Source organism: Scyliorhinus canicula, chromosome 10 (assembly GCF_902713615.1).
Source record: "Scyliorhinus canicula chromosome 10, sScyCan1.1, whole genome shotgun sequence".
Taxonomy (NCBI): domain Eukaryota; kingdom Metazoa; phylum Chordata; class Chondrichthyes; order Carcharhiniformes; family Scyliorhinidae; genus Scyliorhinus; species Scyliorhinus canicula.
In genome coordinates, this window is record NC_052155.1 from 51957990 (window position 1) to 51981805 (window position 23816).

At 46.7% G+C, this 23816-nt stretch overlaps 1 protein-coding gene across 1 annotated transcript in view; it reads right to left on the reverse strand.

The window, feature by feature from the left end:
- Positions 1–1461: 1461 nt before the first annotated feature.
- The window catches only part of nradd (neurotrophin receptor associated death domain), a 62440-nt gene continuing 40085 nt past the window's right edge, over positions 1462–23816 (reverse strand). Inside the window, exons 3-7 of the mRNA XM_038808921.1 lie at positions 11290–11422; positions 9062–9418; positions 7162–7333; positions 5105–5247; positions 1462–4648 (exon numbers count right to left, since the gene is read on the reverse strand). Of these exons, the coding sequence (XP_038664849.1) occupies positions 4341–4648; positions 5105–5247; positions 7162–7333; positions 9062–9418; positions 11290–11422 (1113 nt within the window). The 3' untranslated portion in view covers positions 1462–4340. The remainder of the gene's footprint in view (positions 4649–5104; positions 5248–7161; positions 7334–9061; positions 9419–11289; positions 11423–23816) is intronic.

A 23816-nucleotide genomic window follows, 5' to 3' on the forward strand; every position in this document is an offset into this window, starting at 1 on the left:
ATAAAGGTGGGGCTCATCCCACTCTCCCTGGCGGGGAGAGTGCAGACGATCAAGATGAACGTACTGCCGAGGTTCCTCTTCCTGTTTATATCCATACCGATCTTCATCCCCCAAGGCCTTTTTCCAAAATGTAGGTAGTATAATCATGGCGGGAAAATCAAAAGGGGTTTGGCTTTACCAAACCTACAATACTACCACTGGGCAGCAATGGCAGAAAAAGTGAGGGGATGAGTACAAGAACCCGACACAGACTGGGTACAAATGGAGGAGGCATCCAGGAAAGGAACGATCCTCCGGGCCCTGGCTACAGCACTCCTATCCCCTAAACAAGATACACAACGACCCCAGTGGTAGTGGCTACGCTGAGAAAGTGGACCCAGCTGAGACAACACTTTGGGCTAACTAAAATGTCCCCCATATGCAGCAATCAGATTCCCCCTGCAAATGCTAGATACCACCTTCAAAAGATGGAGGCAGGATGGGGGCACATTGACGGTCAGAGACAGTTACGCAGGGCACAGACTGGCGACACTGGACGAACTGACAAAGTGGAAACTAGCAAAAGGACAGGAAATGAGACACCTCCAAATCGAGCACTTCCTATGCAAAGTAGGGTACCCCGGTGCCCCAGAAACCACATTACTGGAGTACCTGATAGGCACAAGCAGCGGGAAGGGGGGGCTACGTGGGAAAATATACGGACAGTTGCTGGACAGAGTGCAAACACCACTGGACAAGAGCAGACAAAAATGAGAGGATGAACTAGGGATCGAGGTAGGGTGGGGGACTCTGCAGCAAAGCATTGAGCAGGGCTAACTCCATCTCCCCCTGTGCAAGGCTAAGCCTAATGCAGCTTAAAGTGGTGCACAGAGTGCATCTGACCAGAACCCGAATGAGCAGGTTCTTCCCGGAGCTAGAGGATAAATGTGAACGGTGGCAGAGGGGCCTGGCTAACCACACCCATGTTTTGGGCTTGTCCCAAACTTGCTGGGTTCTAGCCCACCTTCTCCGAGGCAATGTCCAAGGTTGTGGGAGTGAGGGTGAAGCCATGTCCGATTGTAGCAATCTTCGGGCTATCGGAGCAGCCAGAATTACAGATGGGGAAGTTCTGAGATTTATGGGCAAGAGTGGCCTCTATCAGAAATTAGTGCCAAATTTTAGCTGTGTGGTTGCTCCACTGACTGAACGTCTGAAAAAGCACAGGAAATTTCAATGGATGGCAGAATGGCAGGAGGCATTTGACAATCTGAAAACTTAACCTCTGCACCAGTGCTGGCAGCAACCTCTAATTATGCCAAGCAATTTAAGGTGGCAATTGGCGTTGTACTGTTCCAGGAAGATAACAAAAGAATCAAACGCTCCACGGCGTCGAGGACCCGGGTCCAATCCCAGCCCTGGGTCACTGTCTGTGTGGAGTGGAGTTTGCACATTCTCCCTGTGTTTGTGTGGGTCTCACCCCCCACAACTCAAAGATGTGGAGGGTTGGGGGATTGGCCATATTAAATTGTCCCTTAATTGGAAAAAAAAAATAATTGGGTACTCTAAATTTATTTAATTTTCTTTTAAAGAATCAAAAGGCTTGGTTATTTTTCTCAACGGAATATTCACCAAATAAATATTCGACCATCAAGAAGGAGACATTGAGTTTGGTATATACAGACCATTATCCATTAAAGTTTTTGGAAAAGTTTATAAAGATCGAAATGGAAGACTATTTAGATGGAGTTTATTGCTATGACCATTTAGCTTAATTATACATGTAGCAGGAAAGGAAAACATGCTTGCAGATGCTTTTTCACGACTTTGAAACGAAAGAAGACTCGAATGTCCAAAGGTGGAAAAGACAGATTGAAATAGATTCTACTCAATGTTTCAAATTGCATGCTTAAATGCAATATAGGAGTATTCATTGTCTTTGGTAATGAGAAATGCTTGAAAGATGAAGCCATCTTTTTAGACACACACAAACACTCTCTTCCCCAGTCCACCCCATTACAGTGCCCGATCGGCTGTTCTCCCCTTCCCTCCTTCCACAAACCCCACTCCAAAGAGAAGCTAGCTTCTGACCCAAACGTGACCACCTTCCCACAGTCCTCTGGCAGGCTCCCATAAACCACCATGGTTCTGCAGACCCCAGTCTGGGAACCCCTGCACCATTTATAACAGTGACAAATCTGACTTCTAAAACTACATCACTGCTGACGTTCACGCCAACAACAACCCGAGCCGAGCATGCCGGAGCCAATCTGCTTGCGTGAGGTCACATGGGTGGTGGGGAAATGAGGGTCCTTACTTTTTTGCATTATTCTCTTTTAATTTTTATTCTAATTTCTTTCCCAAAATTGGGGCAATTTAATGTGGCCAATCCACCTACCCAGCACATCTTTGGGTTGTGGAGATCTGACTCACACAGACATGGGGAAAATGTGCAAACTTCACATGCACAGAAACCCATTGCCGGGATTGAACCCGGGTCCTCGGCGCAGTGAGGCAGCAATGCTAACCACTGTGCCACCCCGAAATGAATGTTCTTCCTCATTCTCTCATCTTGCCTTGACCACTGCATTGTCAGTTTGCACATTACATTTTGGACCAGCCTGACGATCCCCTCATGGATTGCTCGAGAACCAACTCAAGGGTATTAGGCAGCAGTGAGGGACTAAACACTAGCTGATTTATTTCATTCTTTAAACCATTGGTGGGCAGGTGGCAAACATAGCTCCTTTGATTTGGATCAGTTAACCGAGCATTGATTTGTGATTCACTTGGTAAGGACACTTAGCGGAGTCTGCAAGGGACCATTTCAATATTTGAAAATGGAGTTGTAATCGAAGAGAAAAATCTCTCATACATAAAATAATCACAAAGATGCAAATAGTTCTTGTTCAATGTGACCAAACCTACTATTATGGGCAGCACGCCAGCTCAGTGGTTAGCACTGCTGCCTCACGGCGCCTAGGTGCCAGCTTCGATCACTGTCCATGTGGAGTTTGCACATTGTCCCAGTGTTTGCGTGGGTTTCGCCCCCACAACCCAAAAGATGTGCAGGGTAGATGGATTGGCCACGCCAAATTGCCCCTTAATTGGAAAAATGAATTGGGTACTCTAAATTGATTTTTAAAAAACTATGATCTCTTCCAGCTTCAACCAGCCATTTTATGGACAGCCATTTTGCAGAGAACCACAGCAGCAGGCAGCCATTTTTAGTGCAAAGCACCTGAATTATACAAGTCTGATTTACAAGTTAGCAAAATCAGCAGGGAGTCCCCATGTGTACAAGGGTGTGACCAGCTGGACAGCTAATCCCAGAGGTCCACAAGTCTGAATCCAGTTTGCTAGTGAGGAGAACCAAACCAGAATGACTTCTGTAGTTCAGCCTCTTCCTCCTATTCTCTCACTTTAAAAAAAAAAGTGTTTTTCCCTATTGCGAAGAGACACACACCTGTTCCCCACTGGAAAGTGTGCGCGCCAGTCTTGGTTCATCCAGGGTGAAAACTGGTTCAAGTGTGATGCCTCTCCAAGCTGAAGGGTTTACAAACATTTGCTATCCCCAAATAAAGTCACTGAAGCAAAGTAGTGGAGAGAAGGAAGCAAAAGCATTTTTTAAAAAAATGAAATAAACAGGATATGGGTGGCACTAACATTTATTGCCCAGCCCTAACTACCCTCAAGAAGATGGTGCGGAGACACTTTCTTGAATACTATCGAGTGGCATTGCTTCGGAGGGCAATGGAGAATCAAGCATGTTGGTGTTTGTCTGGAGACACAGGTAGGCGCGGCCAGGAAAGAGGTCAAACTGTCTTCCCTGAAGGACATTGGTTAACCGGATGGGACTTTACAACAAGTCGTGTAGGTTTCAGGTTCTTCCATTCCTGATGCTAGATTTTTATTCCAAATTAATCAAATTTAAAATTCCCTAGCTGCCATGGTGTGTTCCGTCTCTGGATCACTAGTGCAGTAACATCACTTTGTAAAAAAAAAACACAATCCGGAGGCAAGAGTCGGCACCTATGAGGGGAGGGAGTGAGCAAATGGTTCTGTCTGTGCAATCCTGGACATGACAGGAGATACTTAAAAAAAAAATCAAGAAAAAAAACCTCTCACACATCTCAAAGTATTGTCAGGTGTGGGCCAAAGGCAAAACTTCATCCACTGATAATTTCCATTCACAATTCTCAGTCAACAGATATCCTAGTTAGTCAAAAGGAGTTTTGCTCTTTTAAATAAGTTTTAAAAAAAAGACTTGGCCACACTTTCAAGTCTGGGTGAATGTCTTCTGCCTGTAAGCAAGTCAAAATCTTCAATGTGTTAAAGGCTTACGGTGGAAGCTGTTCTTGGTGTCACACCAGAGAGGTCACAGCTGGCTCCAACTTTAGACACTCTGTGACATCATCCCTCTCCATCCTCCCCAAGGCCTTGCAAAGCACGTCCAAATTTCCACCATCCCTCATCGACCAATCAGACAGCAGTGTGTGAGCCGGATCCTCTCCACGGCCAATGGTGGCCACTCGCTCCTCGTCGTAGCCCAGGTGGTGTGCCAGGCTGCGCCAATCAGCGCGGTTGCCAACCTGGTTGCCGAGCAGCTGCTCTATCTCTTCCCGTTTCTGCAGTGGGAGCTTGCTGTAAAGGGATGGGTTGGCGCGAACAACTGAGGGGTTAGGAAGAAAACATTATGTTAGGCAATTAATGGTCAATACTGGAACCGGAATATTGTGATAACCAATGTCACACACTGACTAGACTGAAGATCAGGCACCTAGGATTGAATTACAGGCTGGAATCTGATTGAGAAATTTGGGTATTTGTAGGGGGAAAACAGCAAAGTGAATTAGAGGCTGCAGTTACATTTCTGATTACTTCCAGGAAAGCCCTCCCCAACAGCAGAAACCAAGAAAGCAGGGAAGTAGTCCCACTGCTGGCTCCCAACACTCCTACTTCAGATCCACCCAGGAATTAAGCCACCCAACTTCCCATATTTGTTAAGTATGCATTGGGAAAATAGTCAGCCTTAGTATTGACGCCTCTGCAGTTCTGCAGGCACCCCACCCCCACCACACACCAAATCAGCAGTTTGAGATAATGTCCAATGCCAGAGCAGTCATACTTTTACTGAGTTGGGGTTCATGTAGGCTGTGGGTGTCGACAAACACCCCGCTGTCGCTGTGCAGCTTCTCGCCCTCAGGTCCTGCATCAAGCTCACTAGCTCGTGCCTTCGCCAACTGTTTCTTCTGCTTACACGTGTTCCAGCTGTAGGGAGAAAAAAAAAAAAAGAGTGCAAGGGTGAAACACAGTGAGATTGAGCAGACAGCAAGAGTGGGTTCGCTCGTGCTGTTGGGAGAAGTTTAACCTAGTTCGGCAGCAGGAGGGAGCACAGCGTGTTAGTACAATAGGGACACAGCATATTATAGGAAAGGGACCAAGACAGAGGTAGTTTGGCCATGTTGATTTCCAAGGGGGTATGGCGAGGCCGGATGGCCTCGAGGAGTATTATAGGCCAGACTGATGAGTTAAGGGCGTGAATTGACATGTGGAATTGTGATATCGTCGCCATCACACAGACATGGTCAAGGGAGGGCGGGGCTGGGGAGGGTATAAAAGAGGTGGTGTTGCATTATTAAGGAGCCAATTACTGTAGCAAGGTGGGACGATATCTTGGACGGGTCTTCAAATGGCCAATCAGGCTTTGTGGGTAGAGCTCAGGAATAACAAGTGGGAAGTCACGTTGCCGGGGCAAGCAAATAGTCAGCAGGCAATAGAGGAGCAGATATGGAGACAAATAATAAGGTAATTAGATTAGGAGATTTCAACTTCCCCAAAATTAATTGGGATAGTCATAGCGTAAAGGGTTTAGAAGGGGTGGGTTTCTTGAAATGTATTGAGGAGAACTTTTTATGTCAACATGTAGACGATTCAATGCTGCCTCACGGCGCTGAGCTCCCAGGTTTGATCCCGGCTCTGGGTCATTGTCCGTGTGGAGTTTGCACGTTCTCCGTGTTTTGCTCCCACAACCCAAAGATGTGCAGGGTAGGTGGATTGGTCATGCTTATTCGGCCCTTAATTGGGGGGAAAAAAATGAATTGGGCCCTCTTACATTTTAAAAATATGTAGATGGTTCAACAAGGAACGGAGCAGTACTGGATTTAATTCTGGGGAATGAATCTGGACAGATGTTCAAGGTGGCAGTGGGGGAGTATTTTAGTGATCGCAATCTCAACACTGGATGATTTAAGTTTGTTACGGATAGAGGAGGGGGGGAAAGAAGGGACGGGGAGGGGGCAAAGAGAGAGAGGGGACGGGGAGGAAGAAGGGAGGGGGGGAAGAAGGGAGGGGGAAGAAGGGAGAGAGGAGAGGTTGTAGCAGTTGAAATGCGAAAGAGCGCGCAAAAATGTAGCACACTGTCAAAACACAGGACTCAACAACTAGGGCCAAGCAGGGTTTGTAACAGGAGACGAATGGTGGCAGTGGTTAGCACTGCTGCCTCACAGCACCATGGACCTGGGATCAATTCTGGCTTCGGGGAACTGTCTTGTGTGGAGTTTACATTTTCTCCTAGTGTCCGTGTGGGTTTCCTCCGGGTGCTCTGGTTTCCTCCCACAGTCCAAAGAGGTGGTTAGGTGGGTTGGCCATGCTAAATTGCCCCTTACTGTCCAAAGATGTGGTTAGGAGGAGTTACAGGGATAGGGTGGGGAGTAGGCCTAGGTAGGGTACTCTTTCAGAGTGTCAATACAGACATGATGGGCCAAATGGCCTTCTGCATTGTAGAAATTGTATGGTTCCATAGGGGGACATGACAGGGGTTGAGAGCCACAGACAGTGGACACAGTCAATGACCAGGCCCATCAAGCTGACAGCATGAAATGTTTCATTTATTAATGAAACATTTTACTACCCATTCTTTTCCCCATCTCTTTTTTCTTCTCCTCCTAGGAGTACGCTACCTAGGCTTACTCCCCACCCTATTCCTGCAATTCCACCAACAAAAAACAAAGTCCCAGTTGAAGGAGTGCAGTAATTCAGGACAGACCAGGGATTAAATCTGGAGCTTTCTGCAGCTGGACCTTACATTCAGTAGTGACTTCTTTTCGGAGGAAGATGAAGCAAAATAACAATATGAAGAGCAACGTGTCTTTTTTTTTTAAGTTACTGGTATGGAAAATTCACCATTTCACAGTGACATAGATTACAAGTCCCATGATGACTGCTGCAAGGATTGAGCAGTAAACTGGAATGATGTTCTTCCCCGTGTCGTAGGCAGTGAAGTTGACAGTACTAGACTCTGGGTCCACTCTTACTGGCTCGACCTGTGGTCCCTTCAGCAGCGATGAGTTTTTGTCTAAACAGGGAGGCGAGAGGGAATGAAAAACCACATTTTAATTCCATTGTTTATCCAAGTCACTGCAACCAATTCTAAAGAGGTGGCAGGGTAGAAAAAGAAAACATACAAGATGCTAGAACTGAAACAATAACATGGATTTCTTTATCAGAAGCAAGGCCAAGATTAAAATCAGCGGGAAGGCAAGTGGTGAGGATGACAGAGTCTACAGGAGGGATATAGACAGGTTCAGAGAGTGGGTAAAAACCTGCTAGATGGAATGCAAATGTTGAAAAATGTGAAATTATGCACTTTGGTAGGCAAAATAAAGGAGCTGAATACACAGTAGCACAGTGGTTAGCACAATTGCTTCACAGCGCCAGGGCCCCAGGTTCGACACCCGGCTTGGGTAACTGTCTGTGCAGAGTGTGCAGGTTCTCCCCACGTCTGCATGTGTTTCCTTCAAAAGACGTGTTGTTAGGTAATTTAGACATTCTGAATTCTCCCTCCGTGTATCCGAACAGAATGTGGCGACAAGGGGCTTTTCACAGTAACTTCATTGCAGTGTTAATGTAAGCCTACTTGTGACAATAAATATTATTTAAATGGAGAAAATGTCAGCACAGACCGATTTGAGGTCCTCGTGCATAAAACACAAAAAAAATCTAACCTGCAAGATCGGCAGGTAATGAGGAAGGCAAATGGAATGTTGGCCTTAATTTCAAAGGGAATGGAATGTAAAAATAGGGAACTCCTGCTAGAACTGTACAAGGCACTAGGTAGTACTTGTACTGTGAACAGTTTTGGTCCCCTCATCCAAGGAAAGATAAATTGGCATTGGAGGCAGTCCAGAGAAGGTTCACTAGGTTGATTCTGGGTATGGGTGGATTTTCTTACGAGGGGAGGTTGTATAGGTTGGTATTCATTGTATACCCTGTATTCATTGGAATTTAGAAGAGGCAACCTTATTGAAACATACAAGATTCTCAGGGAGCTTGACAGGGTAGATGCTGAGAGGTAGTTTCCCCTTGTGGATGAGTCTAGGACCAGAGGGCATAATCAAGTAAGGGGTCACCCATTTAAGACCGAGATGAGGAGGAATTTCTTCTTGGAATAGTGAATCTGTGGAATTTGTTATGGCAGAGGGCTATAGGGGCTGGGACCTTTAATCATGTTCAAGGCTGAGATAGACACATTTTTAACCCGTATGAGAATCAAGGGTTATGGACAGAAGGTGGGAAAGTCGAGTTGACGATTATATCAGATCAGCCATGATCTCATGGAATCGCAACGCAGACTCGATGGGCCGAATGGCCTACTTCTGTTCCTCCGTTTTATGGTCATATCATCATTTAAAAGGGAACCAGATTAAAGATATGTGGGAAATGGGATTAGACTAGATTAGTTTGTGAGTTGAGAAATTACTATGACCAGAAAATACTGTGCAAGCTGGGGCTCTTTTGCCTGAAATAAAAGAAATGCCAAAACAATGAAATGATGCAAGGGCTTCCGAGCGTCAAATTGTGAGGACTCATTCCCTACTTGGAAATGTCACAACTCTCCCGCTCTCTTTGCACCTGAGCAGGTGGACTGTACAGTGGGCAGTGGCTGCATACTGGAAGTTCTCTCTATGTTGGGAAAGACATATATGGGGGAATTTCCACAGGGAGAGTGCAGCCTAGCAAAAAAAAAAACTCAGGTTGAAATACAAAAGGAAAGATAAATCATAATGTAAAGAGCAGGTCTTACTCAGGCAGACCGTGTCTGAAGTCGCTTGGCACTCTTGCAACACAAAATGATCCTCGCCACAGATGCGACACGCCATACACGGTTGCAAGCTGTTCGCCTTCTCAGAGAAGTAGTTGCTGGGGCATGGCTGGCAACTGGTGTCCTGGGCCCCAAGGCATCCCACCACCACCCCAAAGCCCCGCGGGCAGGTGGTGCACGGCACACACCTGTTGCTGCCGGACTGCAAGTAGTAACCTTCCACGCATTGGCACTGGGTGTCATTCTTGGCCTTGCATGGGTGCAAAACCTTCATCTTGTCAGGGCAGTTTGAGCACTGTTGGCAGCGGTTAAGGGTGGCACTGGATGAGAAGGTCACACCTGCAACAAAACAAAAAAGTCGTGAGGAAATAGAACTAGCACAATTTGGGCAGGTCTCAGGTTTAATCCCCATCCCCACACCAACTCATGCAGTTAGAAAACAAAAAGAACATAATAACTAGGAGCAAGAGAAGGCAGTTCAGCCCCTCAAGAGTACTCTTGCCATTCAATATAATCATGGCTGATCTCATCTCGGCCTCAACTCCACTTTCCTATCCATACTCCATAACTCTCAACCCATTACTCATCATTGTCTCAATATCCACCGCACTCTGGGGTAGTGAATTCCACAGATTCACACCCCTTCAAGAAGTACTTTCTCCTCATCTCGGTTTTAAATCTGCTCCTCCTTATTCTAAAACCATGACCTCTCGTTTTAGATTGCCCCACAAGAGAAACATCCACTCAACATCTACTTTTGTCAATACCTTTGATCCTCAAATATACCTCAATTAGGTCTAAACTGCTCAATCTCTCTTCATAAGATAATGCCCTCATCTCTGGAATCAATCAAGTGAAACTCCTCTGACTGTCTCTATGTAACTACATCCCTCCTCCAATAAGGGGACCAAACTATACACAAGTTCTTGCATTTACATAACAACTTCAACCTCAAAGCCCTCTAAAACACTGCTGCTAGTATGTGTTGTCACTATTTGTAATGTAGGGAAATGTGGCAGATAATCTGCACACAGAAAAATCCCAAACGATTAAATGGAATAAAATGGCCAGATAATCTGGTGGATAATTAACAGACAGAAGCCTGGAAGATCTCATCTGCTCTTTCATAGAAACATGCATAGAAAATAGAAGCAGGAGGCAGCCATTTGGCCCTTCGAGCCTGCTCCGTCTTTGTTATAATCGTGGCTGATCATCCAAGTTCAATGCCACGATCCCACCTTCCCCCAGATTCCTTTAGCCCCAAGAGCTAGATCTAATTCTTTCTAACCAATATAGTCTCTCCTCATGACAGTCTTGCCATCACCAGGAATCAACCTGGTAAACATTCACTACACCCCCCCCCCCCCCCCCCCCCCCAACCCCAGCAAGAAGATCTTTCCTCAGATAAGGACACCAAAACTGTCCACAATACTCCAGCTTTGGCCTCACCAATGCCCTACACAATTGCAGCAAAACATCTCTAATCCTATACTCAAATCATCTTGCTATGAAGGCCAACATACCATTTGCCTTCTTACGGTCTGCTGCACCTGCACGCTTACTCTTCTTTCAAGTGGTATCACTGCATCATTTGCAACTACCCGAGGAGGCAGATGTTGCCTCTCATCCAAAGGATAACGCCTCCAGCAGTGCAGCAGGTCCTCAGCACTCGTCAATCCAGAGTATATGCTCAAGGCTCCACAGTGGGGCTTGTGCCAACCATATGCAGATTCAGATGGGATTGTGCCACCATGGAGCCACAGCTGACACAAGAAAGATGATTTCAACAGGTGGAGACAGGAAGATAAGTGCAAACGAGATGATTTGAGTGTAGGATTAGAGATGTATTGCTGCAATTGTGCAAGGAACGATACATCCGATGTGAATAATTTGGAGAGGCTGGGGTGAAGATAGAAGTTCATGTTATCTTGAGATTGCAGACATTTTTTTTTTCTTTTTAAAAAAAATTTAGATTACCCAATTATTTTTTCCAATTAAGGGGCAATTTAGCATGGCCAATACACCTACTCTGCACATTTTTGGGTTGTGGGGGCGAAACCCACGCAGACACGGGGAGAATGTGCAAACTCCACACGGACAGTGACCCAGAGCTGGGATCGAACCTGGGACCTCAGCGCCGTGAGGCGGTTGTGCTAACCACTAGGCCACCATGCTGCCCTTGAGATTGCAGACATGCTCGAGGCACTTACCTTGCTCACAAGGCTGACATAGGGTGTTGGTGACGCTGCACTCTTTAACTACACCCTGACCTATAGGGCAGAGGTCACAGCACTCATTCTGCCTTGTAAATTGGCCACTGGGACAGACTTCTTCCGCCAGCACCTGGGGATCAAGAAATGAAGATTAAGCAAGACATTCCAGCAAGGGCAGGGGTGCATCCAGTCCATCTCCAGAGGATGCTAATGGTTACCAAGATTACAAATCCACACCCAAGGAGCCATCGGTCAAGTGTGAGCCTCGATGGCAAGTGCCCACATTCAGCAGTGGAGGGCATCATGCCCACTCTACAGGACATGATGATAACCAGGTCCAAGTGAATCCTTCCGGCAATGAAGAGCCTGCTCTAATTCTCCTGATCAGCATTATTAGGTGGCAGTGCCAATGTGAGCATGGCACTGCTTTTAATTAAATATTTTTATAAACTCAAAAGTACCCAATTATTTGTTTCCAATTAAGGGGCAATTTAGTGTGGCCAATTCACCTACAAGACACATTTTTAGGTTGTGGGGGTGAGACCCACGCAGACAGGGGTAAAATGTACAAACTCCATATGGACAGTGACCCAGGCCAGGATCAAGTCTGGGTCCTCGGCGTCGTGAGGTAGCAGCGCTAACCACTGTGCCCCCCTCTCCAACTCCCTATGATTAAAAAGTCTGCTCACACAAAGAATGGCTACAGTAGAAAGATACCCCATGAGAGATGAGAGACAAATGAAGGGAAAATTGGCACCAAAATGAACCGAAGCACTTATTAACGTCGAGAAATTCTCTATTCCCCCATCTCCCAAGTACTCCACTGGAGTTGTACTGGGGATGAATGTTGGTCAAGTGTAGAACAAAGCAGCATTCAGAATGGGGTAGAGGAATCGAACAAGTGAAGGCCTATTCTCACTCATCCAACAAGCACTGTATGTTCTATGGCACTCCCATCATGCACTCTCGTTATCCTCTTCCCATTGCCTCGGTCAACAAATAATTTAGAAGAACAACGGGAAACATTTAGAATGGTGTTCAGAGTGTAGGAAAAATATATTCCGCTAAAAGTAACAAACTAATCATTGGTGAGTCCATGAACAAATAAAGACAAAATGGAACAAGCGAGGGTTAGGAGGCATACACCAAGTACATAGATAGCAAAAGAGTGCATGCCAAGTGAGAAAGAGACGAGGAGAAAAAGGGGGGGGGGGGGGGGGGAAATGAGAAAAGCTACACTGTCAAGGATCAAAAGCACATCAATAAAAGATGAAAATAGGGCTTTTAAGGGACAGACAGGATTTTACCACAGATAGATGACAGAAATATTAAATAATTAATAATTATTTTACTTCACTATTTACCAGGGATATAGAACAGGTAGTTATGATATTGAACAATGGGGCGAGTAATGATACAAGTTTTTAAATGTAAAAAGTGGGATATATTGAATAAACCAAAACTCTAGTCCCAAGTCTGGAAGGGTTGTATTCGCATTTTTTTTAAAAAAAATACCTTGAAGATTTTTCATTTATAACAAACCAACAACACAAAACAATAACAACAATCTTTTTTGGTGTCACAAGTAGGCTTACATTAACACTGCAATGAAGAGGGTGGCATGTGGCACAGTGGTTAGCACTGGGACTGTGGCACTGAGGACCCTGGGTCACTGTCCGTGTGGAGTTTGCACATTCTCCCCATGTCTGCGTGGGTTTCACGACCACAACCTAAAGATGCGCTGGTTAGGTGGATTGGCTACGCTAAATTGCAGCATAATTGGAAAAATAAATAAATAAATGGTTCTCTAAAAAATGTTTTAAAAACACTGCAATGTTGCTGCTGCGAAAATCCCCTAGTTGCCACATTCGGGTACACTGAGGAAGAGTTCAGAATGTCCAATTCACCTAACAAACTTTCAGGACTTGTGGGAGGAAACCGGAGCACCTGGAGGAAACCCACTCAGACACAGGGAGACTGTGCAGACTCCGCAAGGACAGTGACCCAAGCCAGAATCAAACCCGAGACCCTGAGGTGGTGAAGCAACAGTGCTAACCATTGCGCTACCCCAATCCAGCCAAAACCCAACCAACCATATAAATCTCATCCAAAACGACCCCCCCCCCCCCCCCCCCCCCCCAGGAAATTAAACTGCCCCCCGACCCCCCCAGCAACAGCGGCCAACATTTTAAAGGAGGAAATGAATGGCTGTCATCTCAGGTAGAACCCCTCAACTGACCCCCCCCGACGGTGTACATGACCTTCTCCAGGTGCAGAATTTCCATGAGGTCACCAACCGGACCGAGCCGCTGGGAGAAGAAGACCTCCACCTCAGCAGAACTCGTCTTCGGGCTCTTAAGAAGGCAAAGGAGAGGACATCTGCCTTCACCCCCAACTGCACCCCAAAAAAGTGACCACCAAAAGGACAAGGCTCCAGATTGACGTTAGGAATCACTGACGTGGTGTTAAACAAGGAAATCCAAAAGCTTACCAGCTTGGGCCAAGACCAGTGTGATTGGTTAGCCTCGGGAACCCCACTCGCACTGGTTTTGTACACCTGGAAAGAAGCCACTTTCCTAACCTTAGTTAGGGGAGCCTTATGTATCACCTTCATCTGGAGCAGGCGGAGTCGTGCACAGGAGGATGTGGAACGCCTCACTCCACATCCAAAGTAGGTCCTAATTCCCCCTCCCACTTGGCCTCCACCCCATCCACCGAGGCGAACTTGAACGACAGGATCTGCCCATAGATACCCTTTCCCACACCCCCCTCCCCCCACCAGATTCTACTCCCCCCCCCCCCCCCAAGACTATACTCCCACTCTACCAGACTCGAAGATAAAATCCCTCCTCAGCAGGGTCGACAGCGGTGCCCAAGGGAAATGACGGAAAGGCCTTCCGCACTAACGAATCTGGAGGGATCGAGACAAATTCGTCCCAGAGAGTCAAAACTTCGACGGCTCCTCCAGACTGGCAAACTGTCCCTCTATGAATAAGCCCATTCTCCACCCCCCTACACCGTACCCCCACCACCCCAAAACGACCTGAACGTAGAGTCTAAACTCAACAGCACAAATAGGTGGTCAAATAAGTTGGAATCCTACGGCAAGTAACTCACCTCCTGACTTCCCAAAGCTTGTCCACCATCTACAAGGCACAAGTCAGGAGTGTCATGGAATACTCTCCACCTGCCTGGATGAATGCAGCTCCAATACCGCTCAAGAAGCTCAACACCATCCAGGACAAAGCAGCCCGCTTGGTTGCTCCCCCTTCCACAAACATTCCAACCCTCCACCACCAACTAACAGTGGAAGCCACGTGCACAATCTACAAGATAGAGGTCAGAAGTGTAATGGGATACTCTTCACTTGCCTGGATGATTGCAGCTCCAACAACGCTCAAGAAGCTCGACACCATCCAGGACAAAGCAGCTCGCTTGATTGGCACCCTCTTCCACAAACATTCAAACCCTTCACCACCAACCAACTGTGGCAGCCGTGTGTACCATCTACAAGATGCACTGCAGTAACTCACCAAGGTTCCTCAGTCAGCACCTTCCAATCCCACAACCACTACCATCTAGAAGGACAAGCAGCAGTGATAGTGAGACGGGGAAGGGCAATTATGATGCCATTAGACATGACTTAGGATGTGTAGGTTGGAGAAGTAGGCTGCAAGGGTTGGGCACACTGGATATGTGGAGCTTGTTCAAGGAACAGCTATTGCATGTTCTTGATAAGTACGTACCAGTCAGGCAGGGAGGAAGGGGTAGAGCAAGGGAACCGTGGTTTACCAAAGAAGTGGAATCTCTTGTTAAGAGGAAGAAGGAGGCCTATGTGAAGATGAGGAGTGAAGTTTCAGTTGGGGCGCTTGATAGTTACAAGGAAGCGAGGAAGGATCTAAGAGAGAGCTAAGACGAGCAAGGAGGGGACATGAGAAGTCTTTGGCAGGTAGGATCAAGGAAAACCCAAAAGCTTTCTATAGGTATGTCAGGAATAAAAGAATGACTAGGATAAGAGTAGGGCCAGTCAAGGACAGTGGTGGGAAGTTGTGTGTGGAGGCTGAGGAGATAAGCGAGATACTAAATTAATACTTTTCATCAGTATTCACTCAGGAAAAAGATAATGTGGTGGAGGAGAATGCTGAGACCCAGGCTATTAGAATAGATGGCATTGAGGTGCGTAGGGAAGAAGTGTTGGCAATTCTGGACAAGGTGAAAATAGATAAGTCCCCGGGGCCTGATGGGATTTATCCTAGGATTCTCTGGGAAGCCAGGGAAGAGATTGCTGAGACTTTGGCTTTGATTTTTAGGTCATCATTGGCTACAGGAATAGTGCCAGAGGACTGGAGGGTAGCAAATGTGGTCCCTTTGTTCAAGAAGGGGAGTAGAGATAACCCCGGTAACTATAGGCCGGTGAGCCTCACGTCTGTTGTGGGTAAGTCTTGGAGAGGATTATAAGAGATACGATTTATAATCATCTAGATAGGAATAATATGATTAGGGATAGTCAGCATGGTTTTGTGAAGGGTAGGTCATGCCTCACAAACCTTATTGAATTCTATGAGAAGGTGACTGAACAGGTAGACGAGGGTAGAGCAGTTGATGTGGTGTATATGGATTTCAGTAAAGCGTTTGACAAGGTTCCCCACGGTCGGCTATTGCAGAAAATACGGAGGCTGGGGATTGAGGGTGATTTAGAGATGTGGATCAGAAATTGGCTAGTTGAAAGAAGACAGAGAGTGGTAGTTGATGGCAAATGTTCAGAATGGAGTTCAGTTACGAGTGGCGTACCACAAGGATCTGTTCTGGGGCCGTTGCCGTTTGTCATTTTTATAAATGACCTAGAGGAGGGCACAGAAGGTTGGGTGAGTAAATTTGCAGACGACACTAAAGTCGGTGGAGTTGTAGACAGTGTGGAAGGATGTTTCAGGTTACAGAGGGACATAGATAAGCTGCAGAGCTGGGCTGAGAGGTGGCAAATGGAGTTTAATGTAGAGAAGTGTGAGGTAAGAAAGAATAACAGGAATGCGGAATATTTGGCTAATGGTAAAATTCTTGGCCGTGTGGATGAGCAGAGGGATCTCGGTGTCCATGTACATAGATCCCTGAAAGTTGCCACCCAGGTTGATAGGGTTGTGAAGAAGGCCTATGGTGTGTTGGCCTTTATTGCTAGAGGGATTGAGTTCCAGAGCCATGAGGTCATGTTGCAGCTGTACAAAACTCTGGTACGGCCACATTTGGAGTATTGCGTACAGTTCTGGTCGCCTCATTATAGGAAGGACGTGGAAGCTTTGGAACAGGTGCAGAGGAGATTTACCAGGATGTTGTCTGGTATGGAGGGGAAAATCTTATGAGGAAAGGCTGATGGACTTGAGGTTGTTTTCGTTAGAGAGAAGAAGGTTAAGAGGTGACTTAATAGAGGCATACAAAATGATCAGAGGGTTAGATAGGGTGGACAGTGAGAGCCTTCTCCCGCGGATGGAGGTGGCTAGCACGAGGGGACATAGCCATAAATTGAGGGGTAATAGATATAGGACAGAGGTCAGAGGTAGGTTTTTTACGCAAAGAGTGGTGTGGCCGTGGAATGCCCTACCTGCAACAGTAGTGAACTCGCCAACATTGAGGGCATTTAAAAGATTATTGGATAAGCATATGGATGATAATGGCATAGTGTAGGTTAGATGGCCTTTAGTTTTTGACTTCCCATGTCGGTGCAACATCGTGGGCCGAAGGGCCTGTACTGCGCTGTATCATTCCATGTTCTATGTTCTATACCTGGGAACCACCACCTAGAGGTTCCCCTCCAAGTCACTCACCACCCTGACTTGGAAATATATCACTGTCTTCAATGTTGCTGAGGCAACATCCTGGAAATCCCTAACAGCACAATGGGTGCACCTACACCTCAAGGACTGCAGCAGTTCAAGAAGGTAAGTCACCATCACCTTCTGAAGGGCAACTAGGGATGGGCAATAAATGCTGACCTAAGCAACAACACCCACATCCCATAAATCAATTTTTAAAAATGTTTTTTTTTTTTAAATCACAGACAAAAGCCAGTAACAATATTGATTAAAACCTAAAATGCTACCATTTCTTTAGAGTGGACACCACCACCGGGTTTGAAGCATACTTGTCAGACAAAATGGCAGCCAAGCCATAACCAGCACTACTAACTAGAGCTCCTGCATAATCTGGCCTCCACCTGTCCCCATTCGGAACTCCAATCACCGAACCACCCTAACATCTTCTCAATAATAAAAAAAGCAAATTGGCAACGCCAATACCCCACTCAGCGCCACAGCTGGCTCACTGCCTCGTCTGTGGACAGCAGTTCAAACTGGTCTGCAGCTTCTTCCTGCTCACCAGTGGCTCCAGGGTAGGATCACACAAGTACCGATGATGTACCTCAAGGATAGCATCCACCAGGCTCTGCCGCTCCGTCCCATCTGTATGTGCCTTGTAGGCAATTATCTCCTCTCTCATAACTGCTTTAAGGGCCTCCCTCAGCATGGAGGGGAGACGTACCGACTCAAGGATGCATCACAGGTTAGAAAAGCCATAAGCCATTAAAAAAAAAGAATAGTTAGACGTAAAGAAAGGGTCAACAGGCTGGGTTCATGTTCTTTTGGATAAAAGAAAGCAGCTGAGGGGTGACCCAGTAGAGGTCTATCATAATTTTAAAGAGCGAATATATAGTGATCACATTTCCACTGTGGGAAAGAGGGTAACCAGAGGCCATCAATATTAGAGAGCCACTGAGAAACCCAATAGACAATTGAGAAAAAAACATCTTCACCCAAAGAGTGGACCTCATTACCACAGGGAAATGAATAGTATTAATGTGTTTAAGGGAAACTAGACAAGCACAAGAAAGGAAGGAGCAGACAGTTACCATGGCAGATTTAGAGGAGGAAAATGAAGCATAAAGTGGATTCAGCTTGGATTTGTCGAGCTCAATGACCAGTCATCCTATCCATATATCCCATGCAATGTAATATTCCATCATAGACTTCACTCTCATTCTTAACTCTTGAGGAAAAGGTTTGCCTAAATAATAATACCTCATCCCAAAGGGAATTAAACAAAGCTCCACAATACTTATCCATCCTTGCCTCCCCAGTAATGAATCCTGATTGCCATTTTCCTCAACTTTCCTTGTCCCAAGCAGCACTGGGAAAATTGGATCCAGCGGAGTGTTTAATCTTTGTAGTCTCGACCTGCACCCAGTATGTATTTTATCCATTCCTTTTTGATTTTAATCATTTGGGCCTCTGCATATACCATTACTGTCAAAACCACCAAACCTCCAACTGTCCCAGATCCAGCCAAAATTTCCAGGAATTAAAAATTAATCTTCCAGACAGTAACACAGGATACAAAACAAAGCGCCATTGTGCATTTTTCTTCACTTTTTTTTAAATATAAACGGTTTTGTTTGTTAGGGACGGGAAGAAAGGTGACTTTTTTTTTTTAAATTTAGATTACCCAATTATTTTTTCCAATTAAGGGGCAATTTAGTGTGGCCAATCCACCTACTCTGCACATTTTTGGGTTGTGGGGGCGAAACCCACGCAGACACGGGGAGAATGTGCAAACTCCACACAGACAGTGACCCAGGGCCGGGATTCGAACCTGGGACCTCAGCGCCGTGAGGCGGTTGTGCTAACCACTAGGCCACCGTGCTGCCCTGAAAGAAAGGTGACTTGACTGATAATCAGGAACTGGCAGGGTAGTAGAGGCGGGTTTGCCTCGCATCCTTTAAAAAGTACCTGGATGAGTACTTGGCGCATCTTAACATTTGAAGCTATGGGCGAAGCGCTGGCAAATGGGATTAAGATTGGCAGACCAGGTCCCTTTCATGCGGTGGTGGAATTCGATGGGCCGAAGGGCCTTTTCTGCACTATTATTCTGTGATTCTCGTGTTCCGCTTCCCAGTGGAGTTCAGAAAGCACAATCTCATTGAATGAAATGTGGGGGCCCCCCCAGAAGATCACTTGATGAAACCTCTCCAAGCCTCAACAAACCTATGCTACCCTTCCCCCTCCTAAAAGTGTGGACAACACTGCCCTATTTCTGCGATAATATTCCCGACTCTGGTTCATCCCGTTTGGATTTCCTGTGACTGGAGGTTTGGCAAGAGCTGTTTCTGGTACCGCTGCTGATTGGTGAACAAATCCTAAATCAGAACCATCAGTAACTAAAGAATTATGCAAGGTAATAGCCACAGTGATTTGAACTTCACGCCTGTCCCCCTGAGGCTCTATTGCATTGAACAGAGCATCAGAAACAAAATACTTGGGATATTCCTGGCCTAGATGAAGAGCGTTGACAAGCTATTTGACGATACACCAGAGCCGCCTACATTTTTTCTTCTTCCCCTCACCCAGAGGCACTGAGGCCAAACGTATTGCCCATTTGGTCTCGGCCAAGATCAGCAAACTCTGCGGAGGCTGGGGTTTGAATTGCTCGGCTGTGCGACTGCCATCAATTGCTCAAGTGTAGCTTCCAGCAAAATTACAGTTCTCTACTCGATTAACTTGCATTAATAATAACATGACAATAATTCTTACTTAGCTGTAATGGGCCAGGAAAGGAGGGAGGCGAGGGAAGAAAGGCATTGAGGACAAAGGAAAGGAAGGAGAGAAAAGGGAGAGGGGAGCGCGTAAAGGGGAAAGGGGGAGGCGAGGTGGGGGGACTGCAGGGGAAGAGAAAGAGGTAGAAAAGGGAGAGTGCAAAAAGTTGGGTGAAGAGCTCGTAGGAAGGGCAGCGAGAGCAGGAGGAGGACTAAGAAGGGAGAGGAAGTGGAGGAGGGAAGAGAGGGGTTGAAGGAAAAAGTAAAGTGCAGATGAACTAGGATCCTGTGATTTGCAGCTTCAATCGTCGTTCATTCCGAGGCTGGCTGTTTCCAATTTACATGAGCAGCTTAGATTGAGAAGATCACCACACACTGATCCAGTCTGTAGATTGTACCATACCAAATTCAGCTGCATTGGAGGTTGTCAGAGAGGGGGATGGGGAAAGAGAGTGGGAGGTCCAGTCTAACATACAGAAGTGAGTCACACACAAAAAAAAAACAACATTCCTGAACAAAGAAAAGCAAATCAGATTTCACTGTTAAATACGGAGGGGAAAGCCATTCAGGCCATCCAACTCACTGTACCAATAGGAATCAACGGTTCTTTTTCTCTCTACAATGCAACTGCCTTTTGAACTACTTCACTCCCCTACCCAAAAAATGTTATGAAGTCTAAAGTATTTCAAGCAATTAGAAAATAACTTGCCGAATATTAGCAGCTCATGACCATAGCTCATGCGGGGTGGGGGTTGTGGCCTTGCCAAATTTGCTGAACTACTACTGGGCAACAAATATAGCCATGGACAGGGAGTAGTGGGGGGGGGGGGGGGGGGGGGGGGGGGGGGCAGATTGGGAGCGGATGGAGGCAACCTCTTGTAAGGACACTATTAACGGCGCCTCTGCCGTTCTCGCCGGCCAGGTATTCCACAAGTCCGGTAGTGGTGGCGACCCAGAGGGTGTGGGGACAGTGGCGGCAGCACCAGAGCCTGGAGGCGGCCTCGGTTCAGGCAGGAATCACAGGTTTGTTCCAGGGGCTGGACGCAAGGTTCCAGAGATGGCGGTGCGTTGGGATTGAGCGGTTTGGCGACCTATTTGTGGGGGACAGCTTCCTGAGCTTGGAGGGACTGGTAGAGGAGTATGAACTGCCCAGCGGAATGGGTTCAGGTACTTACAGGCGCAAAACTGAAGAAACGGGGGCCGTCCTTTCCTGACCTGCCGCCCCCGGGGTCGCAGGACAAAGTGGCGTCGAAGGCAGGGGCTGGTTGAGGGCAGGGTGTCGGAATATTTATAAAGAATTGATGGACTGGGAGGGTGCCCCGATAGGAGAAGTTAAGCCAAAGAGAGAGGAGAGCGGAGGGGGTGCTGGAGGCTGGGTTATGGGAGGAGGCTCGGAAGAGGGTGAATGCATCCTCTTTTGTGCACTAGGCTTTTAAAGTAGTTAACAGGGCATAGATGATGGTGGTCAGAAAGAGCAGGATTTTTGAGGGGGTAGAGGTTAGGTGTGGGTGGCGCATGGGGGGGCCCCGCGAATCTTGTCTACATGTTTTGGGCCTGTCCAAAACCTCAGGGATTTTGGCGGTGGTTCGCTGTCGTGATGTTTGAGGTGCTGAAGATGAAGGTGGACCCAAGTCCAGAAGTGGCATTTTTAGGAGTGTCGGAGGACCCAGCAGTCCAGGGGGTGAGAGGGGCAGACGTTTTGGCCTTTGCCCGTTTGGTAGCTCATAGATGGAACCTGTTGTAATAGAGGGACCTGGGGCCACCAAAACTGGGGGGGGGGGGGGGGGGGGGGGGGGGGGGGGGGGGGGGGAGAGAATGTTGGAAGAGGTGTGAGTGAGCCACCTCGCACAATTCCTTAGGTTAGAAAAAAATCAAGTTCGCCTTGAGGGGGTCTGTGGAGGGGTTTGCCCAAAGATGGAAACAGTTTATCAAATTCTTCAAGGATAGTTAAGATGTCAGCAGGGGGAGGGGTGGAGGGAAAGAGAGACTTTGGGGTTAAAAAAAGGCAGAGTGGGTGGAGGGTTACGTCAGGGGAGGGCGGCGCGAGAGGGAATTGGTTATTTATCTGTCATGTGATTTCTTGTTTGTTCTCCTTTTGGTTTTATAAAAATATAATAGGCTGCTTTCCCCTTTGAGGGGCGATTTAATCAGAGGGTCACCACCCCTCAGGCGAGGGGCAAGGTGATGAAGGCAGGGCCCTCATGAATAACCTCAGTGGGTACAGGAATTGAATCCTCGCTGTTCCAGTCACTCCGCATCTCGAACCAGCCGTTCAGCCAACTGCTCTAACCAACCTCCAGCAAATTAAATAACGGAACATATTGCTGAAAGGAACGTAGTGGATGCGATGTACAAGAATTTTCATAAAAAGGAATTTGGTAAGGTGCCATATCGGAAGTTCATTGATAAAATTCATGCACGAGGTATAAAAGGGAATGTCGTAGCATAGTCAGGAAGTTGGTTAAAATTCAGAAAGCAGTGTGTTTTGGGTATGATGTAAAGCTGATGTCCTCCAGGGTCAGTTGATAGGATCATTTTTATAGAAATGGACTAATCAACCTATCCCAGTCCACTTAGTCCTAATCACATTTATGCCCCCCTCCCATTTCAAGTCTGCTAGCAGTCAGAGTTTCTCCTACTCTTGAACTTAATTTTGCTCTTCTTTTCTCAACTGCTAGGTCATCTGCTTCTCTCCCCCACCTTTCATAATTTTAAAACATTTCTACAACACCGTGTAAATTGGTGTTGTTTTAAAAAGTGTTGGTAGATAGACCACAAGACATAGGAGCAAAATTAGGCCACTCGGTCCATCAAGTCTGCTCTGCCATTCAATCATGGTGATATTTTTTCAACCCCATTCTCCTGCTTTCTCCCCATAACCCCCCATCCCCTTATTAACTAAGAACCTATCTATCTCGGTCTTAAAGGCACACTGATTTGACCTCTACAGCCTTCTGCGGCAAAGCATTCCACAGATTCACCACCCTCTGGCTGAAGAAATTCCTCCTCATCTCTGCTTTAAAGGATCGTCCCTTTAGTCTGAGATGGTGCCCTCTGTTTCTAATTTTTCCTACTCGTGGAAACATCCTCTCCCTGTCTACTCTATCCAAGCCTCGCAGTATCCCGTAAGTTTCAATAAGATCCCCCCCCCCTCATCCTTCTAAACTCCAATGAGTACAGACCCAGAGTCCTCAACCGTTCCTCATAAGACAGCTCTTCATTCCAGGGATCATTCTTGTGAACCTCCTCTGGACCCTTTGGTGTATTTCTTTACACCAAGAAGTCGCTAAGAAACCGGTTGTATGCTCTATGGACTGGCTGGCAAAATGGGTGAGCAGAGGCAGATGAAATTTAATGCAGAGAAACGCAAATTGATACATTTTGGCAGGAAAAGCAAGGAAAGGGATGAGAGGCAATATACCGGAATACAAAAAGTTAAAGCTGAAGGCAGTGCAGGAACAGAGGGCCCAGGGAGCATATGTTCAAAAATTGTTGAAAGTTGCAGGGCAGGTTGAGAAAGCAGTTAATAAGGCATATGGGATTCCAGGCCGTGTAAATAGAGGCATAAAGTTCAAAAGCACAGACATTCTGGTGAACATTTATAAAACACTGGCTTGGCCTCAAGCAGAGTATGGTGTCCAATGCTGGGCACAACACTTCAGGAAGGATGTAAAAGCTTTAGGATGAATGAAGTAAAGATTTTAAGTTCTTGGACACTGGGCAGCATGGTGGCACAGTGGTTAGCACTGCTGCCTCACGTCACCGAGAACCCGGGTTTGATCCTGGCCCTGGGCAACTGTCCGTGTGGGAGTTTGCACATTCTCCCAGTGTCTGCGTGGGTCTCACCCCCACAACCCACAGATGTGCTGGGTAGGTGGATTGGCCACGCTAAATTGCCCCTTAATTTGGGAAAAAAGAGAATTGGGCACTTTAAATTTCTAATTTTAGA